This window comes from Pseudophryne corroboree, chromosome 5 (assembly GCF_028390025.1).
Source record: "Pseudophryne corroboree isolate aPseCor3 chromosome 5, aPseCor3.hap2, whole genome shotgun sequence".
NCBI classification, from domain to species: domain Eukaryota; kingdom Metazoa; phylum Chordata; class Amphibia; order Anura; family Myobatrachidae; genus Pseudophryne; species Pseudophryne corroboree.
In genome coordinates this window covers 374,333,788-374,361,476 of record NC_086448.1, presented here as the reverse complement: position 1 = coordinate 374,361,476, position 27,689 = coordinate 374,333,788, and the positions used below count along the sequence as shown (strand labels likewise).

The window sequence follows — 27,689 nt, the reverse complement described above, 5'->3', positions numbered from 1 at the left end:
ACTGTAGTTAACCCTATGTGCCCCCAGGGTCGGACTGGGCCATCGGGGAGCCGGTGAAACCACCGGTAGGCCCCACTGATTTTTGGTCACACTCTCTTTTATGTGAGGGCGGGGCTTACTGTAATAATGTGGAGCAGCGGCGCGGTGCATGTAACATGCTGCTGTCAGTGGCCCTGGGAGAGAGGGAGGCAGCACACACTGGATGGCAGAGTCAGCTGAGGGGAAGGAGAGGCGCATGCTGTGCTCTCCTCCCCAGCCCCGACACAGGAGCAGCAGCAGAGCCTGGACGGTGGCGATAATTAGATCCCACGCAGAGTGGGACCGAGGGCCAGGAGCGGTAGCACACACTGGACAGCAGAGTCAGCTGAGGGGAAAGAGAGGTGCACACTGTGCTCTCCTCCCTGGCCCAAAGACACGGAGCATCAGCTGGAGCAGCAGCAGACCCCGGGCAGCGGCGGTGAGTAACGTGTAACTTGCACTATATTTACATATGTGTAACTTGATCTGGGGGTATTTGTATAACTGGCACTGGGGAAGATATGTATATCCTGCACTTTGGGGGCATTTGTGTATCTGGCACTGTGGGGGCATGTTTATATCCTGCACTGTGGGGGGCATTTGTTTAACTGGCATTGGGGGTACATATGTATATCCTGCACTGTGGGGGCATTTGTGTAACTTGCGCTGGGTTTGGGGATATGTATATCCTGCACTGTGGGGGCATTTGTGTATCTGGCACTGTGGGGGCATGTGTATATCCTGCACTAGGGGGGCATTTATGTAACTGGCACTGGGGATACATATGTATATCCTGCACTGTGGGGGCATTTGTGTAACTGGCACTGGGGGTATATATGTGTATCCTGCACTATGAGGGCATATGTGTAACTGGCACTGGTGGGGCATATGTGTATCCTGCACCGTGGGGGCATATATGTAACTGGCACTGTGGGAGCATATGTGTATCTGGCACTGCACTGCTGGGGGCGTATGTGTATCTGTCACTGCTGGGGACATATGCGTATCTGACACTACTGGGGGCGTTTGTGTATCTGGCAATATACTCCGGTCATTATGTGTATCTGGCACTCTACTGGGGTCACTATTTGTATCTGGCACTATACTGGGGTCTTTATGTGTATCTACTGTTCTCTCCCAGATTAACCCAAGTGCATATACTACGGTTCTCTCCTGGTGTAACCCAGGCATTTATACTAGTGTTCTCTCCTGGTGTAACCCAGGCACGTATACTACTGCTCTCTCCCGGTGTAACCCAGACACGTATACTACTGCTCTCTCCTGGTGCAACCCAGGCACGTATACTACTGCTCTCTCCCTGTGTAACCAAGGCATGTAAACTACTGCTCTCTCCTGGTGTAACCCAGGCACATATACTACTGCTCTCTCCGGGTGTAACCCAGGCACATATACCACTGCTCTCTCCCGGTGTAACCAAGGCACATATACTACTGCTCTCTCCCGGTGTAACCCAGGCACATATACTACTGCTCTCTCCTGGTGTAACCCAGGCACATACACAACAGCTTGAAGTGGGCAGCAAGGTAGAACTCTTTTTCTTTATATACTATGCTAGGTGGCTCCTCTAATGGCTGGCCACTTCTCTGGTCATGTGGCCACACCCCTTCCAGCATATGGCAGTGCCCCTTGTTGGGACCCTGTGATTACATTTCCCTGGTGGGCCCTTCATGCCCCAGTCCGACACTGTGTGCCCCTCCAGCCAGAGAGCACCTCAGCACCCCCCCCCCCCTGCTGCTCCAGCCACTGGTCCCATCACCGCTTGCTCTCCCCCTATGCCGGCTCACCCCCCGGCTGCTGCTTCATCCATGGCCCTCAGCCAGGATGGCCCATTCCACAATTCCAGCTCCTTTAGTCACGGTGCGGCAGCGGCCCCTGGGAGCTGTGGTGCAAAGCTGGCCCCATGCGGCACCACCAGGAGGCACAACAGAGCAGAAAAGGCCCTCATGGCATGGGACAATGACTGGCTGGTGCCCCGCAACCAAACTCCCAGCAGTGGAGCAGTGACAACACAGGCTGGCATTCTGGCCCACCCAGTATGGACTGGGCATGCTCCTGCAGCTGTGGCCAAAACTGCAGACAGGGTGCCCGAGTGGGACCCCCAGTGGACTGAAGGGCAGAATGGAGCACACAAGATGTGCGGGACCCGCAAGAAGGGTTGCCGTGCTGGGACCCTAATCAGGTGGAGACGTTGAGGCTACCAATCTGCTTTTCCAGCAATCCTACTCTCAAACGCTCGATCCCTTGCAAACAAGATGGATTGGATATCCCTGCGCATGAGTGACGCAAGGTCAGGCACTGCTGGGTCATCCATCCTATGCTCCACTGAGACGTGTCTGGACGACCTAATTGCCAACTCCACACTGTCACTGCCTGGCTACAGCCTCTTCAGGGCCGACCACAATAAGGTCCTCACCGGAAAAAACAGAGGCGGTGATATCTGCTTTTATGTAAACGAAGGGTGGTGCTCCACGTTACGATCCTTAGTAAATCAAGCAGCCCGCAATTGGAGACACTCATCATTAACTGCAACCCGTTCTACTCCCCCCGGGAATTTGCCTCAACAGTCGTGGTGGGGGTGTATTTTGCCCCAAGCAAGCGCAAATGATGCCCTGCAACAGCTGGCCACCAGGATAATAGATACAGAACTCAAATATCCTGACTTACTGCTTGTAGTACTGGGAGACTTCAACAATGCCAACCTGAGCCAGGAGCTACCTCAGCAAGTCAAGTGCCATACCAGGGAGGGGCGAACCCTGGATCACTGCTATACCTCCATCAAGACAGCTTACCAGTCCATCCCCCACGCAGCCCTAGGCCTCTCTGACCACTGCATAGTCCACCTGCTCCTCACATACATCCAGAAGCTGAGGACGGAATAGCCCATAGTCAGGTCCGTCAAACGCTGGACAAGTGATGCAAAGCTGAAGCTTCAGGCCTGTTTTGACTGCACAGATTGGAGGGTTTTTTAAACTTCTGCTGCCAACCTGCATGACCTGGCTGATGTAGTGACATCCTACATCAGCTTTTGCGAGGACACGTGTGTGCCAACAAAAACAGTCCACACCTTCAATAACAACAAGCCTTAGTTCAACTCCCAGCTCAGGAAGCTTTGTAGGGCCAAGGAGGAGGCATACAGCAGCAGGGATGGGGCCCTGTACAAAACAGGCCAGGAACTCCCTGCACACGAATTCAGGCTGGCTAAAAACCGATTCTACAACAAGCTGACAAACAACCTTTCGGCCAACAACTCCACGTCAGTTTGGAGAGGTATGCAAGCCATAACCAGCTACAAGAAAACCTGAAAACCCACTGTCATGCACCAGGAACTGGCGGACGAGCTGAACAACTTTTACTGCAGATTTGAGAAGGAGGCCCCCTGTCCCAGGAGAAGCTGACCACCCACTCCCCTATCCTCGTCTCCACTCCGAGGTACTGCAGGTTGATCAAAAAGAGGTAGAAGGAATGTTCAGATGGATCAAACGTAGGAAAGCCACAGGCCCGGATGAAGTATCGCCATCTGCCCTAAAGAACTGTGCTGTTCAGCTCGCCCCCATCTTTTCCAAGATCTTCAACACCTCACTGGAAACGTGCAAGGTTCCCTCCTGCTTTAAATGTTCAACAATCGTCCCAGTTCCAAAGAGCGCAGCTGCAAAAGACCTAAACGCCTACAGGCTGATCGTACTAACATCTGTGGCAATGAAAGTGTTTGAACGGCTGGTGCTGAACCACCTGAGAGAAGCGACTAACACCCACCTAAACCCCTTGCAGTTCGCATGCCTAGCGAACAGGAGTGTCGAGAATGCAGTTAACTTTGGGCTGCACTAATCCTACAGCATCTAGACAGACTGGGCTCTTATGCGAGGGTCCTAGTTGTCGACTTTCAACACAATCATCCCCAGTATCCTGCAAGCCAAACTCCTCTCCTTAGGGGTCCCAGAATCAACATGCTTCTGGATCGTCAACTTCCTGACAGCAAGGAAACAGGTGGTGAAAGCCAGGTCATTCACGTCTGGTGGGCGCACGATCAGCACGGGGGCCCCTCAAGGATGTGTCCTCTTCCCCCTACTCTTCTCTCTATATACCAACGACTGCACCTCAGCCAAGCAATCAGTCAAAATTATAAAATTTGCAGACGACACCACCGTCATCGGCTTAATCAAGGACGAAGATGAATCTGCATACAGAAGCGAAGTGGAACGGCTAACACAGTGGTGCTGCAGGAACAACCGTGACCTAAATCCCCTCAAAACAGTTGAGATGGTGGTGGACTTCAGAAGGAAACCCAATGCTATGCAACCACTCATAATAGCCGACAGCATGGTTTCGTGGATCGACTCCTTCAAATTCCTTGGGCCAAAAATTTCCTGAGACCTCAAATGGGGACACAACATAAGCACTGTCATAAAGGAGGCCAAGCAGTGGATGTGCCCAGCAGTGGATGTTGTTTCTGAGGCAACTCAGGAAATTCAACATCCTGCAGAAGCTGCTGCTCATCTTCTAGACAGCGATCGTAGAATCGGTCCTATGTTCCTCGATCACAGTCTGGTGTGGAGCTGCCAATGAGAGTGACAGACAGAGGCTGCAAAGGGTGGCGAAGACAGCTGAAAAGATCATTGGGGCTGACCTACCTCCCGTCCAGGAATTATACCAGTCAAGGGTCAGGAAGTGAGCAGAGAAAATCGTGGCAGATATGCAGTACCCAGGTCACAAACTGTTTGAACCGCTTCCATCAGGCAGATGCTACAGGTCCATTCCCGCAAAGTCAACCAGATACATTAAAAGCATCTTCCACTAGCTGTCCACCAGCTGAACAATATATTAAAAGGCTAACATGTATATGTCTAATATGATGAGTCTATCGTACAGTCGCAATGTTCAGTATGAACTCATATGTGTAATGTTTGTAATGTGTGCTACGGTTTTCCCCCTTCTTATGCTATGTAATCCCCCTTCATGTTGCTGCTTGGCAATGCATTATACCGCAAAAATTTCCTAGTGTACGTGAGTACACCTAGCCAATAAAACCGATTCTGATTCTGATTGATGTGGCCCAGCTCTTCTCTCTGTCAGGGCGTCGCTACAGGAAGTGTAGGCCCCTGGGCAAAGCAATGCCATGGGGTCCCTTCCGGCGACCATGATGACTGTGATCCCCTGGTGGGGAAAGTTGCTATAGGTGGAGGTGTCTGGTGGGGGGTGGTTTCCATTATCATCAGCGGTGATGTCTAGCGGGTGAGTGTGTGTGTGTGTGTGCTGTAGGCGGTGTCCGGGAAGGCAGTGCTGTTGTTGGGATGTCCGGCAGGATATATTCTTGTGCAGTAAAAGCCAGCACCCTAAAGCCAGCACCCAGCAGGCTGTCAGCATTGATTGATTAAACAGTTGTCAGAGTCTTCAGCAAGCCAGTGTGGGGCGCCCTCTGGCATTTTCCCTACAACCCTGGCCATGGGCCCCATGGGACCCGCAGGGCCCGAGACTCCAGTACCGGCCATCCCCTTTTGATTGCGGCCAAGGTGCCGGGGCTCACCTTATATCTCTGTTTGAAAAATATGGGGTGGAGGGGCAGTGCTTTTTCTGGCCCAGGGCACCAAAATGTCTAGTTACGGCTTTGGCTTGATGCTAGCTTTATTGACTTAGTAAATCAAGTTGCAATTTGCTATTATACTAGGCTCATCGTTGTTGCTATTGGTTGATGTATGAGTTTGACGACTGTGGGCTTGTTTGTGGGATCATCTGTTTATACTAAACGGGCCTTGTAATACAGAAAGGGATCCATCTGTCAACTGACTTGACCTGGGGCCTGATTCATGTTTGTAAACAAGACGTCCTCTGCTGTGAGGTCTCCAATATAGCACTACCCTGCTTATCACCGACGGCTGCTCCAACAGACATTCTGTATCATCAGCGGGTCTGTTTTACAATTGCTTTAGAGGCAGCAATCAAATTACTTTTCTTCACCACGTGCAGTTGCACACAGGACCCTGTAGTAAAATTCAGGAACCAGCACGGGGATAATTATCACTGTTTGCATGCCTCAATTAATATATTAACAATTGTGGAGCTATCTGTGGAAATTATTCATATAAACACACTTGGACGCCAGTGTTACCATTAACATTTATTTGATCTAGAGAGAGCTTTTTCCCTGTTTGTAAATTTTAATCCAGATCTACTGCATGTTGCATTAACAAGCACGTTCTTAGAGATAGTTACAGTCTATCATGCAATTAAGAGGTTGCAACCTTTGTTTCTTTTTATTTGCTACATATGTATTAACTGCTTGTTTGTTTTGTGTGTCTTTCTTAAACATTAACATTTTGATAAAACAATCTTTTTTTTTAAAGTTGAGTCTCATTGAGTCAATTTTTCTCCCTGCTAGACTGCACTTAATTAATTAATTTATCAATCTAAAGTGATTCTTGGAGCGCAGAGCATTCCTCCCTTTTTATGTTTGTAAACAAAGCAAAAAAGCACACTAATGGGCAAAACCATGTAGCACTGCAGGTGGGGCAGATGTAATGAGCAAAGAGAGTTAAATTTGGGTAGGGTATCTTAAAACTGAAATCTAAATTGCACTTTCCCGCTGAAAGAAGGACAGTTGGGAGGTATGATATACCCCCTGGTCAGCAGGGATTGGAGAATCAAGTCATGTGAGTGCTCCAGTGCACAGAAGTGGCACCAAGTCAGCTGACTGCAGGTGTCATGGCGGACCCCATACTCTGGAGATGGTGGGAATACATCGGGGTACACCCTGTATGGCAAGCGGGGTACACACTGGAGAGAGTCTCTGCACATTGCAGGCAATGGAACATATGCCAGGCTGAGGATGTGGCCTTTGGAGTCCAGCACATCAGAGCACCTGTAAGTGACATGATGCAAAATGTAGATTCCTGACAGTGCTAAGGGATCGATACTAAGTGGACACAGTGGCCTATATTTACTAAAAATCCTAGTTTGCCCGATTTGTGTTTTTTTTTCTAAGTCCCAATCCGGAAATTCACTAAGCACCAATCTCGGCAGTGTTTGGACTATTCGTAATGGTTTGATTTGCAAAGTTCAGAAATACGAATTAATAGACCATCGGTCAAACACGGCGGTTATTTCATACAATACGGGAAATCACTATTCATTCGTATTTGGGTGTTAGTCTCTGAGTGCTCAAATGCGGTCGTATTTTTTTGCAAATCGTTAAAAAAAGCGTCAAAAAAATAGACCTGCTTTTTTCAGGCTTGTTTACATGTGTTGCAACTCAAAAATCAATCACACCTGAATATGGATGCCTATAAAAGGATGTTAGGCCCAATTCAATCCACCTACACTCAGAAATGGCAGCAGGACTGTGGACCAGTGATATTTTGTGTGCTGTGGGATTCCTCAGACTCAGACATCAGCCTGTAAGTAACCAGGGCCAACAAACTGAACATGGTCAGCAGGATGTACAGGTTCCGCGGAGGCTGCGCAGGCCTCATTTTTTTAGGGGGCGTTTAAACTTGAACGCATTGTCCGATGATATGGTCATACAGATGTTCCGTCTAAATCGTAACAACATTTTCCGTCTGTATGACCTTGTCAAACTGGGCCTAGACCCTGAGACAGCACGCTCTCACTCTGTCTCAGGCCTGCACAAACTCCTGGCTGTGTTGCACTTTATGGCTACTGGTAGCTTTCAGGCTGTGTCTGGGGATGTCATAGGAATCTCACAGCCCTCATTTTCGAGAATATTAACACAGGTGATGTATACCTAACTACCTCTTCTTTTTTTTTTTTTTGTTTTAATTTCTCGGTGGACAGTTCTGTCGTAAAATCTCATGTTTATTGTTCTTACAAATATACACACAGGTGTTGGCTGTTTTGCAGCCCCACATCGATGCCTCAATCTGCTTCCCTACCCAGGAGTCTCAGTGGCATGCCGTCAGGGTAGATTTCTATGAGCTGGCTGGCATGCCCAATGTGCTTAGAGCCATAGATTGCACACACATTCAGCTGAGACCACCTAGGGGCAGGCAGCACATATATACTAATCGCCATCAAGAACACTCCACAAATGTGCAGGTGGTTTGTGATGCAAATCTCAAAATAATAAGTGTTGTTGCTGGTTACCCTGGGGGCTGCCATGACTCCTTCATCCTCAGTCAGTCATCCCTCTTTGATAAGTTTGAGGACGGACAAATGCCAGATGGATGGCTGCTGGGTATGTAATTTGATATGTGTAGGCCTGCGTATACTTTATCCAAATACAGGGCCAGATGTATTAACCTGTAGAAGGCATAAGGAAGTGAGAAACCAGTGATATGTGCAAGGTGATAAAGGCACCAGCCAATCAGCTCCAATATGTAAATGAACATTTAGGAACAGATTGTCCGCTGCCTTTATTACCTTGCACATATCACTGGTTTCTCACTTCCTTATGCCTTCTACATGTTAATACATCTGCCCCACAGTGTGTTACTTATGTGTTGCTGTATCTTAACATGAATCACGTTACTATATCGGTCTTTTAGGTGATAGAGGATATGGCTGTTTCTCTTGGCTTCTAACTCCATTGCCCCGACCTGATGCCCCTGCTGAACACAATTACAATCATGCACATAAGTCCACGCGGAATGTGATAGAAAGATGTTTTGGTGTGCTGAAATCTAGGTTTCGGTGTCTGGATAAGTCTGGTGGCCTTTTGTTGTATAGTCCCTCGAAGGGGACTCAAATTGTGTTCTGCTGCTGCTTTCTTCATAACATGTGTTTGCAACAACATCTGCCACATGTTGAGGAGGAGGAGGATGAAGAAAGCAGCCAGCAAGCAGAAGAATTAGAGACATCTGGTGATACTTGGAGTACAGATGTAGGGAGGCAGGTTAGGCAAGTGCTCATCACTCGCTATTTCTAAGGTAAGTTTGGTTTGGTTATTTCATTTGTCGTGTAATCATAAATAGATGTTGGCCCATTTTTATTGTAAAAACCATTACTCAGAATGTGTCTGTCTCCTTGAGACATACAAACATACCCTCGCTTTATGCAAAACAAATGTTGCATGTGTATTGTGTTTATTTTAAAAATCAAAGCAACAGATTATGAGTGGTATGCATTAAGTCAGGATAAGTGTTCGTAAACTTGCACTGATAATTTATTACAAGCACACATAATCCACATAGTAATTTATTTAGTATTTTACTTTATGATTGTGTGTAACGTCCTAATGCACAGGTTCTCAAACTCGACCCTCAGGACCCCACACAGTGCATGTTTTGCAGGTAACCCAGTAGAAGCACAGGTGTATGAATTACTCACATACACATTTTAAAAGGTTCACAGGTGGAGCTAATTATGTCACTTGTGATTCTGTGAGGAGACCTGCAAAACATACACTGTGTGGGGTCCTGAGGGCCGAGTTTGAGAACCTGTGTTCTAAATAAACAGTCCTCAACATATAATATGTTAGCCTTGAGGAATACATGTGTCCCTATGTGTGATGCTCCATCATATTTAAGGGACACAAACTTACTCTCATCCAAAATAATTTATTTCGTAATGTTTGCTGCAGTAAACTTGCTGATTTGTAGGTAAATACACAGTTTGCCACATATATACATTATTATACACATTATTATTATTATTTTGGTTAAAAATTTCTTTTTTTTTTGTTTCTGCATCATGTGTAATAACATTATTACTCATTTTTAACACACACAAACATGGCCCAACAATAATGACATTCATTTTGGCAATGAATTATCTCAATTCAATGACAACATATTAAAAGCTTTTTACGCAACTCAATTGTGTTATTCTTGTAATGTTGTATAGAGAAGAAAGGTAAAATAGTTAACAATCACATTGTAATGTGGATTGGCTGCAGGATATGAGAATGATTGGAATCTAGAAAGAGTAATGATTAGAAAAAAATCAAGTGGTCTGGTTACTTCCTGCTAACATGTATGTGGCTGCCTGGCAATGATTGTGTGTGCAGGATACGAGAATGATTGGAATCTAGAAAGAGTAATGATTAGAAAAAAATCAAGTGGTCTGGTTACTTCCTGCTAACATGTATGTGCAGCTCCAACAACATTTCCCTCCTCCAAAAGAAAACAAAGATGGTAAAGAATAAACGTGCGTACAAATTTTAAGCTGTTGTTTGTCCCACTTATAATTAATGGTGTTGTATAAATTGTCAAGGAGCTAAGTGTTATATATATTTTGCCAAACATACACTTACTAACTATTTTGAATTACTTCTCAGAAATGTAAAAATTGTTTGTTTTGTGTTATTTTTTTTGGGTGCCTGCTTGTCCTGCCCTTGGCCTTTAGCACTGTCATGTTGTCATGCTCTGGTGGAGCGTCTTCATGGTGATGAGACTGGCGTGATATTTGGAGTAGTCGTACCAGAACTGCTGCTTGTTTGCTGTTGGTGCATGGATCTGAGTGTTTCATTCAGGTTAGTGAGGGTGGCATTGAGTTCACGTGTAGCAGCATTTTGATTGTCTACAATTCGGAATAAACTTTCATGAATCTTTTGATTGTTTTGAAAAATTTTCATATAACTTTGCTGTTGTCTGTGCTGTTCTTCCATTAGTCTGTGCTGTTCTTCCATTATGCGCTGTAAGTTGCCCATGACCTGTGTAATGTCTGTACGCATGAGTTCCATGGTATTGCCAATTCTGGTTGTTTGTTCATTTTGTCTACTCATATTTCTGGTTATTCTTCTGAGGTGACATGGTAGGCTTGCAAACATTTGTGTCTGCCTACGCAGGCAATCTTCATTAGTGGCCTGCTGTCTAGCCCAAATGGTCCAAAACACCTGATCAGGGCCTTGTGTTACTGGTGTTGTTGGGCTGTGTTGTGGTGGTGGTGTGCTTCTTTGCTGTGGTGGTGTACTCACAGATGCTGGGGGGCTGATTCCTTGGCTTAATGGCTGCATTTCTAAGATGATTGTCTCCTCCATGTTACTGTGTTGCTGTTGTTGCGGAGGGATGCTGTTACCAGGACTAGAAGCTGAAATGTCGAAAAATTTGCCGTTAGCTATCCATATGTTTGATAAATGAAAACAAATCACTACACATGGAACACATGTCATTCACTGTTGCTTTCAGATATTCTGCCTAGCAACATCATCACTCATAACTTAAATACATACATATGCCTGTTTGTGGCAAATGTGTCTGGTTACTTAATTGTGAAAGCAAACACTTTAGTTTTATTGTAGATCAGACATACTCCACCATAAAAACACATTGTAATCCATAATGTGTTACCTTATAGCTTTTCTAAAACAAACATAGTAATGTTTTTATATGTATTTGGCAATGTGAGCTCAAACACACATGTGAAAATTTGATAAACAACCTTACTATTTGCAAACATTAAACATGAGTTTCTGTTGCAGCATCTTACACACAATGTGCTACTGTATGGCTCAAGTGGTCATACATATCTTTACTGGATGTGGACAAGGCCATTTTGCTTGGATTCCATTTCATGTTTTACTTACTTCGGTAAGTATATAAGTTTTTGATGTGTTTTGACTTAATGCGGTTATGAAAAAATTTGATTACGATCTAAAATTGTTTACATTTATTTCAGTTTGATACTCACAATCAAGATGAGGGAAGTGTGGATGATGTCTTGGAGGTGTGTCCAATATTTGGAGTGGGGGGACCGAACATACTGTCGATAATCTTCGTGGCGGGGTAGCCTGCTGTGGTTGGCCCTGGACATCAGACCTTGCTTTCTTTGCTGCCACAGGTTTTTTGTGGTGATGTCTTACAGAAGTCCCACTTCTGCTGCTCCAGACTTCTTTTGCTGGACCTATTAATGAAAGTGAAATTTTGTTATGGCCATTCCTTTACAAACATACCCTATACTACAATGGACACTTTACCTGCTTCCGCAGCGTCATCATCATCAGATGTGCTGGGAGTTACTGGAGGACGAGTAGTACTGCTTTTTTCAAACACTGTAAAAAAAAAAACCACTCATGTATTCATGCTATTGTTGATACATCCACCCATTATGCTTATAAACATGTATTCTTTAAGAAAAGTTTGCTTTATTTTTATGAAAAACATAGGGCCCGGAAACCAAAAAAACCACCACATAAAACAATAAACATTGTCCAATGGCCATATGCACTATGGAAAGTTCAACACAGGAAAACATGTACAGGACACTGACATAGGCCACAAGTAAAAATACATACATTAACAACCACAAACACACACATCTTCATTTTGTAATGAAAGGAAAAATATTACAGATACAATATATAAATTGTTCTGTGATGTGGCACTCCAAACACACATTACCACTATATGAACCAAAAAAAAAATAAAAAAAAATACACTGCAGTGTTGTGTCACGGTACAAATACTAACTCAAACTGAACAAACAAATAGTGTTTTTAAAAAAAAAAACATTACATTCTGTAATAATGACATTACACATGTAAATGGTTTCCAAACCACTTTCCACTACTCCAGCCTCTAACATGACAACCACTGTTTTTGAAACATTGCACATGGATAACCTAAATATAAAACATAGTCCAAATTAAAAAACAAAAAATGTCCAAAAGGAAAACATTATTGCAGGACAATTCAATGACACACCAAGTCCAAACTACACATGCAAAATATACTGGGGAAAAACACATGACATACAATAAAGTAAGATGTTACATTGGCTTTTGTATAAAACATTACCCAAAACAATGTATTTGCTGACACACACTTGAAGATGGGAGTAATATGCAACGTGACATGACACACATTTAAAAATAAAATAAAAAATAAGCTCATAGAATGTTAATGCAAATACACATGCTCACCATTCTTCCTGAGCCTATCTGAATCCCGGACATGGGTTGCAGAGACTACTTCAGGAGGTATTACACTCCGCATGGGCTCCTCATACTCCAGATATCTAGCAATATAGGGCTGGCCACCACCGGTTTTTTGAGCTGACTTCGCCTCCTTGGCCATTTTGGACTTGACGCATCACTTTATGTCATAGTACCGTTTGCGGCACGTGTCCTCCGTCCACTTGACCACCCCCTCACTATTGACAGCAGCAACAACTTTCGCCCACAACACCGTCTTCCTCTGTGTTGGCACCTTGGCGGACTCAGACCCAAATAGCTGCCGCTGATACTTCATCAGCTCACGCACCAATGCCACATTTTCAGCAAAACTAAACTTTACATTCTGCCCAGTCTTAGTAGTGGTGCGTGGCTGCGGAGCTGTCTGACTGTCACTATCACTGTCACTTGAGGCTGCTGCAGCAACCTCACCCACCTCCTCCACCTGACCGACCTCCTCCCCCTCACTCACACCCTCCACCTCACCCACCTCTGAGTCACACATAATTGTGTGTCTAAACACTTAACACAGAAAAAAAAATAGACAAACAACACACTCCTCCACTACCACTACACAACTCACACACACACCCACACACACACACACACACACACACACACACACACACACACACACACACAAACACTGACAAGGGACTATAAAAAAAAATAACTTGGACAAAAAATGAGACAAAACCACAAAAAACAAGACTACAAGAATGACAAGACGACTTTCAAACACAATACCACACTCAGAAATCGCTACCAACACTCCTCACCAAACCACAAATTCACCTACCTCCACAGCACAACCTCCCTCCTCCTCACCACTAACTAAACCCACGAGGTGCGGACGGTTTGGGGTGTATTTATATGGTTGCGCACAGACACTCCTACATCTGAAACACAACCAATCACGAACGGGGATGAAAAACTAAACTAAAAGTGAAAATGCGGCCGGGGTCTTAAAAAAACCCTGCCGCGTTTAACTTAGAAAAAATACTGGTAAAAACAACCAAAAGACGTACGCAAATGACAATGATGGCCGAGAATGGTCCAAAAAAGAACGACTGGCATCGACATCGGAAAACACGAAAACCATAAAGTCGACTGCTTCGTAACTTTGCGTATATAGTTTCAAAAAGTTGCATGAAAATGCACCCGATACAAACCGACTCGAACACGAATATTAGTAAATATTGCCCATTGTCTCCAAATGCATCTGACTACAAAGTGGCTAAGGGAAAGGAAAGTGTTGCTATAATGTTACACTTGTTGCTAAATCAGTAACCTGATGTATGAGAATAGTTTGTGTGAGAGAGCAAACCGACCTGTGGTTATTTATGTATTAACCTTTTTATGTATGTTTTAAATAAATTGGTGAATTACCTCAATTCCTGTGCACTGTAATATTGTTCTATGTTTGTCTTTTTAATATAAGCTTTTCATGGTTGAGTAACCACTGTATAACTTGCTGAACAGGAAATGATTTGGTCAAGCGCTTTGACAATTTTGTATGTGTTAATTAATCCATTATGTTTGATCTTTCATGCTGACATAGTACTGTTGAGCTTCTGTTTGAAACTTACTTTAGCTTCTGTCACTTAACACAGGAGCTAATGAATGGTGTATTGAAAGAAGGACTAGAAGACCGATACCCCCTGAAAGGTAAGATATGGAATATTTTTTTCAATTTGCCAAGTACACACTTTTTTATCAACATACATAGTCAACAAATAAGCTACCGATGATTTAGCAGATCTATGATCAGGTCTGAATTAGGCCCTAAGTGGGCGGCCAGGCAGGGGAGACTTCCAAAACGAGAGACTTGCCTGTTTTCGATTTTCGGGAGCCTCCCGGCCATTCCGTCAGAGTAGGCGAGTATGTTTCATACATGCACACATGGAGGGAGGGGAGGGGGGGTTCCGAGTACCTAGAAATCCCCCCTTGCCTGCAGTGTTTCCCAGGCAGTTCTCGAATTTGACTTTGCGAGAGATCTGGCCCGGTGAGACAGTGAATGACTGTACTCTGCAACTGAGCAGGTATGTGTCATTTGCTGCGGTCTTAGTTATTATGCTGGCCAGGTGAGGCACTCACTGTCTTGATGTTTGTCTGAGTGAATGAGGGGGGCATATGCTATGTGTTTTAGTATGTATGCTGTGTGTGTGTGAGTATTTATGCTGTGTGTACGTGTTTGTGTGTATGTATGCTGTTTGTATGTTGTATGCGTGTGTATATATATATATACTGTGTGTATTTGTGTGTATGTATGCTGTGTATTTTTGTGTATATGCTGTGTGTGTGTGTGTGTGTGTGTTTTTGTGTATATGCTGTGTGTATGTATGCTGTGTGTGTTTGTGTGTATATGCTGTATGTATGTATGTATTGTCTATAGATTGTAAGCTTTGTTCTATTACTGCTGTTCTAATTGTAAAGCACAACGGAATATGCTGCGCTATATAAGAGACGGTAAATAAATAAATAAATAGTGTGTGTGTATATGTTTGTGTGTATGTATGTATGTATGTATGTATGTATGCTATGTGTGTGTTTGTGCGTATATGCTGTGTGTATGTGTGCTGTGTGTGTTTGTGTCACTGGCGTATTTATAATGGGTGCAGTGTGTGCAGCACATCCTGCACCCATTATTTTTCATACTTACCCTCTATAGTCCCGCATCGCAGTAGCAGTGCTGCATAAATAACTGGGAAAATGACACGGCACCATTTTCCCCGTGTTTTGCGCATGTAGAAAAATCACTGGGAAATGGCCGCTGTGCCATTTTCCCAGAGATCTGCGCATGCGCTCTAGACTTTGTTTCATTGCTAGGGTCCCCTAGTGCCCAGAGCAACAGTGCTGCTGGCTACAGAGGAGGGGCCCAGACGGATTCTGCACACGGGCCTCCTCCTCTCTAGAAACACCCTTAGTTTGTGTGTGTATGTATGTATGTATGTTGCGTGTGTGTATGTATATATATATATATATATATATATATATATGATGTGTGTATATATTTGTGTATGTATGCTGTGTGTGTTTGTGTATACGCTGTGTGTATGTATGTTGCAGGGATGGGCTGGGGCCACAATTCGGCCCTGTCATTGGTGAACACGCACGGCACTGGGGCTCATGCCTGGCAGAGGGGAAGCATGGACATTGCGTACGGGGGCGTGGACTCGCGCCATGCCCACATTTTCCTACAGACACACGTTTTGGGCAGGGGGTGGGGTGGCCAAACCAGAGAGCAGGCTCTCTGAGGGACCAGCACATCAGAACATTGGCCCTTCTGGCATATGCCAGAAGTGCCAGATGGGCAGTCCGGCCGTAGTATGATGTGTTTTTTTTGTATATGCGCTATGTGTGTGTGTTTTTGTATATGCTCTGCGGTGTGTATGTATGCTCTGTGTGTGTATGTATGCTATGTGTGTTTGTGTGTATATGCGGTGTGTATGTATGCTTTGTGTTTTTGTAACCATGCCATGTGTGTCTGCTGTGTGTATGTATGCTATGTGTGTGTGTATGTACAGTACATACAGTAAATACAGTATTAATGGCACTATACTGGAAACTACTGAGGAGGAAAGGGATCTAGGAGTCACTATTTCAGATGACTTAAAAGCAGGTAAGCAATGTAACAAGGCAATGAGGATGGCTAGTCAGATGCTTGGCTGCATTGGGAGAGGAATCAGCAGCAGAAAGAAAGAAGTAATAATGCCACTGTATAGGTCATTGGTGCGGCCTCATCTAGAATACTGTATTCAGTTCTGGAGGCCATATCTTCAAAAGGATATTAATACATTAGAAACTGTACAAAGGAGGGCAACTAAAATGGTGCATGGCCTACATCACAAAACATACCCAGAAAGACTAAGAAATCTCAATATGTATAGTTTGGAGCAGAGAAGGGAAAGGGGGGACATGATAGAAACTTTCAAATATATGAAGGGTTTTAACAAAGTCCAGGAGGGAAACATTCTCCAAATGAAGAGAAGCAATAGGACACGAGGACATGCACTGAGACTGGAGGGGGGGAGGTTCAGGGGAAATTTGCGGAAAAATTATTTCACAGAAAGGGTAGTGGACAAGTGGAATAGCCTCCCATCAGAGGTGGTAGAGGCTAAGACAGTAGAGCAATTTAAACATGCATGGGATAGACATAAGGATATCCTTACAAAGAAATAAGGATCAAATAAGGTTAGTGATAAAAAATAATATAAAAAAAAAAAAGGGGCAGACTAGATGGGCCAAGTGGTTCTTATCTGCCGACAAATTCTATGTTTCTATGTTTCTATGTAAGTATGTATGCTGTGTGTATCTATGTATGTATGTATGTATGTATGTATATGTACAGAAGTGTGTATGTATACGATATGGTACACTGCAGAGTTTCCTAGAAAACACTGTCACATAACATTTTGTATGCAGCTACAGCCGCATACGCACAGAGAATACAGGCATGCGGCCTATCATTTTAGTCAGCAGAGCCAGTTTGTGCGTTCCATGTACATAGCGATGCGAATAAGATTCTTTTTTGGCAACAAAAGATGCCTGACGTGAACGGAGTTGCACAGGACCTGTCAGCTCACTCATGCCATGTATCTCCCACTACGTGACATATTGAGGTTAGATGTTTGAGGACACACCATCCGTAGCAGCAGTGAGTGTTGCTGATCCTAACCCTATCGCTCATTGCAGCCTAACCCTAAACCTAAAATCGTTCTAACATCAACTGTTGCCATTCTCTTGTCGGCAAACACAATGTTGACACTGTCATGTTGACATTCTGTCATTGTTGACATATTCCATGTTGACATTCTGAATCTTGACATTCAGATCATGTCAACATTGTTGTGTTAATATTATGATCGTATACCGAGACTTGTATTTTGCGATACATTTTGTTACAACTTGTTAAAACTAAATTGCAGAATAGAAACTTTGGGAAAAAAGTGACAATAAAAGCATCAGCTGCACTTTCCAGTGATTCCAACACCTTAATTTTGAGTGGGCCACTCTGAAAAGTACAGGATATTTAGGGGGCTGAACTTTTGAGTTTTAATAAACACAACAAATTTATATTACGTCACACAGTATGAGCCAAATTCACATTACGCCACACGGTATGAGCGGAAATTCACATTACGCCATACGGTATGAGTGGAAATTCACATTAGGCCACACGGTATGAGCGGAAATCCACATTACGCGACACGGTATGAGCGGAAATTCACATTACGCCCCACGGTATGAGCGGAAATTCACATTAGGCCACACGGTATGAGCGGAAATTCACATTATGCCCCACGGTATGAGCTGAAATTCACATTACGCCACATGGTATGAGCGGAAATTCACATTACGCCACATGGTATGAGCGGAAATTCACATTACGCCACATGGTATGAGCGGAAATTCACATTAGGCCACACGGTATGAGCGGAAATTCACATTAAGCCACATGGTATGAGCTGAAATTCACATTACACCCAACAGTATGAGCTGAAATCCGCATTATGCCACACAGTATGAGCCAAATTCACATTACGCCACATGGTATGAGCGGAAATTCACATTAGGCCACACGGTATGAGTGGAAATTCACATTACGCCACACGGTATGAGCGGAAATTCACATTACACCCCCACGGTATGAGCTGAAATTCACAATAGGCCACACGGTATGAGCGGAAATTCACATTTCGCCACACGGTATGAGCTGAAATTCACATTACGCCACACGGTATGAGTGGAAATTCACATTAAATCACATGGTATGAGTGGAAATTCACATTACACCACACAGTATGAGCGGAAATTTGCATTATGCCACACAGTATGAGCCAAATTCACATTACGCCACATGGTATGAGCGGAAATTCACATTAGGTCACACGGTATGAGTGGAAATTCACATTACGCCACACAGTATGAGCTGAAATTCACATTACACCCCACGGTATGAGCTGAAATTCACATTAGGCCACACGGAATGAGCGGAAATTCACATTTCGCCACACGGTATGAGCTGAAATTCACATTACGCCCCATGGTATGGGCGGAAATTCACATTACGCCCCATTGTATGAGCTGAAATTCACATTATGCCGCACGGTGTGAGTGGAAATTCACATTAGTCCTGACGGTGTGAGTGGAAATTCACATTACGCCACACGGTATGAGCATAAATTCACATTAAGCCCCATGGTATGAGCTGAAATTCACATTTCACCACACGGTATGAGCTGAAATTCACATTACGCCCTACAAGGTATGAACGGAAATTCACATTAGGCCACATGGTATGAGCGGAAATTCACAATACTCCACACGGTATGAGCTGAAATTCACATTACGCCCCATGGTATGAGCGGAAATTCACATTACGCCACACGGTATGAGCGGAAATTCACATTAAGCCCCATGGTATGAGCTAAAATTCATATTATGCCGCACGGTGTGAGTGGAAATTCACATTAGGCCAGATGGTGTGAGTGGAAATTCACATTACGCCACACGGTATGAGCATTAATTCACATTAAGCCCCATGGTATGAGCTGAAATTCACATTACGCCACACGGTATGAGCGGAAAATCACATTTCACCACACAGTATGAGCTGAAATTCACATTACGCCCCACAAGGTATGAGCGGAAATTCACATTAGGCCACACGATTATGAGCAGAAATTCACATTTCGCCACACGGTATGAACTGAAATTCACATTATACCTCAAGGTATGAGTGGAAATTCACATTACGCCACATGTTATGAACGGAAATTCACATTACGCCACACGTATGAGGTGAAATTCACATTATGCCACATGGTATGAGCAGAAATTCACATTAGGCCACACGGTATGAGCGGAAATTCACATTATGCCCCAAGTTATGAGCTGAAATTCACATTACGCCGCATGGTATGAGCGCAAATTCACATTACGCCACACGGTATGAGCGGAAATTCACATTATGCCACATGGTATGAGCGGAAATTCACATTAAGCCACACGGTATGAGCTGAAATTCGCATTACACCCCACTGTATGATCTGAAATTCGCATTATGCCACAAAATATGAGCCAAATTCACATTACGCCACATGGTATGAGCGGAAATTCACATTAGGCCACATGGCTTGAGCGGAAATTCACATTACGCCACGCGGTATGAGCTTAAATTTGCATTACACCCCACTGTATGATCTGAAATTCGCATTATGCCACACAATATGAGCCAAATTCACATTACGCCACATGGTATGAGTGGAAATTCACATTAGGCCACACGGTATGAGCGGAAATTCACATTATGCCACATGGTATGAGCGGAAATTCACATTAAGCCACACGGTATGAGCTGAAATTCGCATTACACCCCACTGTATGATCTGAAATTCGCATTATGCCACAAAATATGAGCCAAATTCACATTACGCCACATGGTATGAGCGGAAATTCACATTAGGCCACACGGTTTGAGCGGAAATTCACATTACGCCATACGGTATGAGCTGAAATTCGCATTACACCCCACTGTATGATCTGAAATTCGCATTATGCCACACAATATGAGCCAAATTCACATTACGCCACATGGTATGAGCGGAAATTCAGATTAGGCCACGTGGTATGAGCTGAAATTCACATTACACCACACGGTATGAGCTGGAATTCCCATTATGCCACACGGTATGAGCGGAAATTACATTTCGCCACATGGTATGAGCTGAAATTCACATTACGCCGCACGGTATGAGCTGAAATTCACATTATGCCACACGGTATGAGCTGAAATTCACATTACACCCCATGGTATGAGCTGAAATTCACATTACGCTGCACGGTGTGAGTGGAAATTCACATAAAGGCCAGACGGTTTGAGTGGAAATTCACATTACGCAACACGGTATGAGCTAAAATTCACATTATGCCACACGGAATGAGCGGAAATTCACATTACACCCCACAAGGTATGAGTGGAAATTCACATTAGGCCACACGGTATGAGCGGAAATTCACATTTCGCCACACAGTATGAACTGAGATTTACATTATGCCACAAGGTATGAGTGGAAATTCACATTACGCCACACTTTATGAGCGGAAATTCACATTACACTACACGGTATGAGCTTAAATTCACATTACACCACACAGTATGTCCCCAGCAGTGCCAGATACCCTTAAAAACACACTCAGGTAAGTACACCCACAGATCTTATTTTTTTTTATTTTTTTTTTGGGGGGGGGCAACTTTATGTACAGTATATATACAGACAGTATGTATATTTCCCCTGGCTGGCCCCCTCTTTTTCCCCTGGAGCAGGCTCAGCTGCAGCACTACAGTTTACTTACTTAGTCACTGACTGAGCGGTGATGGTATGAGCGGTGACATTCTGCTGAATTTGTCCTCCTGGTCTTTGAGGAACATTGCGTGGCAGCGGCTGTTGATGCACACAAGGACAAGGAGAGAGCAAGGCAACCACGGGCAGGTGGGCGCACGGTGTGACATGATGTCACATCGCAGGGCGGAGCTGAGAGATTTTCACTGCAGTGTACCCAGTGCGACCGCCGGACAGTCATATCAGTCCGTCCTGACCGTGCGGCGGGCACAGCTGGGGCAGGAGGAAAATGTACAGTATGAGCAGCAGCCGATCACTGTGCTGCAGGCGTGGAGTGTGGGGGTGCTGGACATTCGGGGCTGCCTGTGCGCGCTAGGCACCCCCCAGTGCACACACCTATGCATAGCTGCACTTCCCCCTCATGCTAGCTCCCCCCTTCTTGGGTTGTGACACTAGCCTAACCCTTGTTAGTACTCCATGACCAACTACTGCACCATATGTATCCACTGATTATAACACTGCCCAAAGAATGAACACCATCCAGATGAGATGGCAAGTAGGTGGGGACAAAAGCATTCATGCGTCAGCTCCACTATCCAGTAATGACAAGACACATGCCGTAGTCAGAGTTGCGCAAGTATACTTCCCACTCACTAGTTTCCCCTCTTGCGCCATATGTATTGGTAATGATAACGCTTTTGTACACCAACACATCCAAATAAACTAAAAAATCCATTATTAAAAAAAAGGGAAGGGTGAGTGGAAAAAGTAGGTTCTACACCAGTATCTAACCAGAAGCACAATCTCCCAATAATGTATATAATTTTTGAAAGCACCTCCCACCAGGGGGATCCTATTAACTATCACCAGCCCATGTTATCACACAGTGACATTTAACGCCTTCTCTCCCATAGCATTAAACAAGCCAAATACATACCCCCAAATTCCTAAACACCACATAATCCAATAAGAATGGTAAAGATTCCAAACCATGACATTTAAAGTCCTCAGGTCCCTTGCAAGGGATGACACCAAAATTCTGACTCCTCCGCAGTGACAGGATCCGAGTGCTGCAGTGTGACAATAACCTGCAGCACTCAGCTCCCTTCACTGAGAAGGAACTGGCAGTGATGGAAGAGTCTCTGCGGGCAGCCCGCATGCTCCTGGAGTGAGATAATTGGGGTCTTACCACATGAGGCCATGCCCCCTTTAGTGATGCCACTCCCACTTTTCAATGCTAAGTAGAGTATGAGGACATGGTATGAATGTTAGTCAAAGCATTGTAACCAGGTCAGCATTATAACTTTAAACATAATGCTTTACCATCCCATACAATGAGGTAGGCAAATGTACCTTTATTACCACACAAGTATTCTAAATACACAGGGGTTCATGTAGACTTGTGCATATGCATTAAATTTTCTTTGTGTGTGTAAAATACTTAAAGACACATGACTTTCAGTGCAGGACAGATCTTGAAATGCATCTGTATCAGAATAAACATGAGACTGAGTCTTTTTTGGATGCATTTTATGCCTGTGATTCTTATGTTAAACGTGTCCAACTCTTCATGGGTCATATAGCTGTACATGCTGACAAGCAGGTGTGATCATTAGATCTACAAGCAAAAGGTCTATAGTTAATAGTGCGACCCCACAGGTTCGACATGGTAAATGTTGACAGGGTCAAAAGGTCAACAGGGCCATTAAGTCAACATGAAAAACGTAGACAGTAGTGAAGGTCGACAGGGCCAAAAGGTCGATACCTGAAAAGGTCACCCTGACAAAAGGACGACACAACATTTTTACGTTTTTTGTGAGTCGATTTCGGTGTGGAAGTTTGTATGAAAATGCCCATATTTTTAAAGCGGCAATCATTTGCAAAGCAAACCAGGTGGTTTTGCCTTGCAAATGATTGGTACTTTAAAGATATGGTCATTCTCGCACAAACTCCTGCACCTCTGGCTTCTCGCACTCTATTACATTTACCCTGGTAATTCAGTATTCACTCACATTCTTCTTACAGAAAGCAATAATGTTTTATTGGAAAATGAGGTAACTTTTTAAAATCTTTTTTTCGAATAGTGAACCTTCCACCTGAGAAGTTAGAAGGCTCTGAGGCATATGTCCATTCAATTTCAGCAGAAGATGTTGAAAAATCCACAAATAATGAAGTAATTAGAGGATCTGGAAATAAACGGATTAGTATTGATGTATGTTATCATACTGTATATATTTATTCAAATACTATGTTTTTATATTAAAGTATGAAGTTGAATATTTATTTTTCATTTGTTTTTATAGTTCAAAAAATGTTTACAATCATATAGTAATAGTTTATTAACTGTATATTTGTGTAATGTTGTTAATGAAAACAGATGTGTACAGAAAGTGTTGCATGCTTTAAAACAAGTGATATTCTTGTTAATCACTCGTTACAAATGATAACTGGTGCTCTAGCCAATCAGCTCCTGTCATTTTTCAAACACATGGTTGGATTTATAATTTGTAATCAATGGTAATAAGAATATCACTTGCTGTTAAATTGGGATGTAGTTAAAATGGCAGCGGGTGGGATCCCAGCAGTCGAAATACCAATGCTGGAATCCCGTACGGCGGCATAATGCCGTAATCAAAATCCCAATGGTGCTCAGGATCCCGGTGTCAAAATACAGATGCTTGGAATCCCGAAAGTTATTTTAGCGTCAGGCACTCGCGTCCTGCAGCAGGAGGGGAGGGGGGGGATTGTTGGTTTAGGTATTAGAAGGGGGTTTAGGATTAGGGTGCAGGGAGGCGATGGATAGGTACAGGGGAGTAGGGATAGGGTTAGGCACTTACAAGGGGAGGTTTGAGTTAGGCACCAGGCATGGAGAGTTAGATTTAGGCAATTGGAAAGGGAGGGTGAGGGTTAGGCACCACTGGGGAGGGTTAGAGTTAGGGTAGGGAGTAAGGGAGGGTTAGGGTACTTTATAGGGAGTAGTCGGGATTCTGATGGACATTACGCCGCTGTCAGTATTCTGACCGCCAGCATCCACGTCCATTGGTATATCATACCAAATCTGTTAAATCTGCCCTACCCTTTATATAATTGCGATGTTTTGTAGACTTTTTTTTCCACATACCTTACTATTAGAAAAAGATTGTGTGGAAATTTATTATGTTTTTCACTCTGGAGAGTATTTTTTTTTTGTACAGATAAATATATGCAATATGTACAAAATGTTTACAGTTGATAAAAGACTTTCCCTAATATTTTTCTATGAATGATTTGCCATCTACCCTTTGTGCATATGCAGAAAAAATATATATATTAAATTGTGAACCGATTTCAAATACACTTCATGTTCAGATTGGCTATGTGCAATATCTAAAATATTTGTCTTAAAGAACAACATATACATATAAATATATATATATATATATATACATATACACACACAGATTGTATGTATGTATATATATATATATATATATATATATATATATACATATATACATGTATATATACACACAGATGTGTCCACTTACACCTTTTCTATTTTGCTCAATTTGGCACGCCATGCATAGCACGGCTAAACTTTTTTCTGCGAGTAGCAAGTGGATGGATTTTAAAATGTTTGTTTGCCATAATAGAATATGTATAAAGTAGCGTATTAAAGAAGCAAATTAGTGGGCACCAGTGCCGTAACTAGGCATTTTAGCGCTGTGTGCAAGAAACGGCATTGGTGCCCCCCCCACCTTATGGAAAACATGGGCAGTGCGCGCGCGCTAAAAAACATAGGGGCGTGGCTTCATGGGGAAAGGGTGTGGCCACAAAATAATACCAATTCATACTACGGTGCACTGTAGTCTCCATTATTCAAATTACACCGCACAGTAGCGCCACTACACCAGGTAGAGCCCCTTTTACACATTACGGCGACAGCGTCCCCCTTTTTACACATTACGGCAGACAGCGTCCCCCTTTTTATACATTACGGCAGACAACGTCCCCCTTTTTACACATTACGGCAGACAGCATCCCCCTGTTTACGGAGTATGGGAGCGGGGAGGACCTGCCAACATGCCCCACCCGCAAGCTGCCTCAGCTCCACAGTACGGAGAGAGAGGTGATGGGGAAAGAGAGATACGAGTTAGTGGGTGACAGGAGAGAGGTGACGGCCGGGGAGAAGCACTGGGTGAAAAGCAGTGGGAAAATGCATTAATTGACAAAAGAAACACATTAATATGCCACTTCCTCCCCCCAGCATACATTAATATGCCACTCTCCAGCACACATTTATATGGGTGGTCTTCAGTATGCCGACTGACGGGATCCCAGCGCACAGTATACCGGCGCCGGGATCCCGACAGCCGGCATACCGACAATTGTTCTCCCTCGTGGGGGTCCACGACCCCCCTGGAGGGAGAATAAAATAGTGTAGCGCGCATAGCGCACCACCGTGCCCGTAGCGTGGCGAGCGCAGCGAGCCCACAAGGGGCTCATTTGCGCTCACCACACTGTCGGTAAGCCGGTGGTCGGGCTCCCGGCGCCGGTATGCTGGTCGCCGGGAGCCCGTCCGCCGGCAAACCATAGTGAACCCCATTTATATACCATTCCCCCTCTTTCCCAGCACACATTTATATACCATGCCCCCCCATTCCCCAGCACACATTTATATACCATTACCCCCCTTCCCCAGCACACATTTATATACCATCCCCCCCCTTCCCCAGCACACGTTTATATACCAGTCCCCTCCCCTTCCCCAGCACACATTTATATACCAGTCCCCTCCCTTCCCCAGCACACATTTATATACCATCCCCCCCCCCTTCCCCAGCACACAATTATATACCAGTCCCCCCCCTTCCCCAGTACACATTTATATACCAGTCCCCCCCTAACGAGGAAGCAGGCACAGCAGAGCATCGCTGTCTGCCCGACTTCTGCAGTCTCAGCAAAGTGCAGCATGTGGCTGCAAAGGAAAAATAAAGGTGCCCGGCCCCAGAGCCGGCCCTAACTAATATGATGCCCTAGGCAAGATTTTGGCTGGTGCCCCCCTGGAACCCCGGTGGTTCCGCCTCTGACCTTGCACCTCTTTCCCAGCACCATCACCCCTCACCCATAGCAGTCCTTATTTTGGTGTTTGTACCCCGTATATTTTAAATAGGAACAGTTCGCACATTTGGCGCACAGCCCAAAAAGGGGTGTGTTTTTGCTGGCAAGGGGCATGGCCACATAATAGTAGCCCCAATTCCAATTACGCCACACAGTACTGCAACTTTATTCACATTTGATCATGCGATAGTGTTTATAATTCATATTACATCCCTATTACTTTACCTTATAAACATTACTCCTCACAGTAGAGCCCCTTATTCACATTACATTACATCACACTGAATTGCTCTTTATTCACATTACACCATACCCTATTGCTCTTTATTCACATTAGACAACAGTAGTGCCCTTTCTATATGCAACGCCACACAGTAGAGCACCTTACACTCATAATGCCACACATTAGTAATGCATTTATACACATAATTCCACACTTTAATGCCCCTTAAACATTAATAATGTCCTTATAAACATAATGCGCCTTACACATTATGACGACCTTTATTAATGCCCTTTTACACATAATGAGGTATATTTACTAAGGTCCCGATTTTGACCGAGATGCCGTTTTTTCTTCAAAGTGTCATCTCGGTAATTTACTAAGCAAAAATCACGGCAGTGATGAGGGCATTCGTAATATTTTGGAAGTCCTAGGAAAAAATCACGAATCAATACACCATCGGTCAAATACGCCTGCAATTTGCTAGAAATCGGGAATTTACTAAAAAGTGCAAAACACAAACACTGCCAACAATAGCCAAACACTGCCGTGATGAAATACAAATCGTGAAAAAGTGCTAAAAAAAAACAGACCTGCTTTTTTATCCCGTGTTTGTATAGGCATGCACGGATCCTTGAGATCCGTGCATGTTTTTCAGTGGGAAGGGGGGGGAAATGTTATAAATTTTCATTAAAAAAATTGCGTGGGGTCCCCCCTCCTAAGGCAAACCAGCCTCGGGCTCTTTGAGCCGATCCTGGTTGCAGAAATATGGGGAAAAAATGGACAGGGGTTCCCCCATATTTAAGCAACCAGCATCGGGCTCTGCGCCTGGTCCTGGTTCCAAAAATACGGGGGACAAAAAGAGTAGGGGTCCCCCGTATTTTTGAAACCAGCACTGGGCTCCACTAGCTGGACAGATAATGCCACAGCCGGGGTCACTTTTATACAGTGCCTTGCGGCCGTGGCATCAAATATCCAACTAGTCACCCCTGGCCGGGGTACCCTGGGGGAGTGGGGACCCCTTCAATCAAGAGGTCCCCCCCCAAGCCACCCAAGGGCCAGGGGTGAAGTCCGAGGCTGTCCCCCCCATCCAATGGGCTGCGGATGGGGGGCTGATAGCCTTTGTGATAAGTGTTTGATATTG

At 44.3% G+C, this 27,689-nt stretch overlaps 1 protein-coding gene across 3 annotated transcripts in view; it reads left to right on the top strand.

The window, feature by feature from the left end:
• NKD2 (NKD inhibitor of WNT signaling pathway 2) overlaps nt 1-27,689 on the top strand; it is a 389,897-nt gene that overhangs the window by 210,439 nt on the left and 151,769 nt on the right. For all 3 annotated transcript variants that reach the window (XM_063922667.1, XM_063922666.1, XM_063922668.1), the window contains 2 exons: nt 14,491-14,545; nt 23,307-23,434. In XM_063922667.1, the coding sequence (XP_063778737.1) occupies nt 14,491-14,545; nt 23,307-23,434 (183 nt within the window). The remainder of the gene's footprint in view (nt 1-14,490; nt 14,546-23,306; nt 23,435-27,689) is intronic.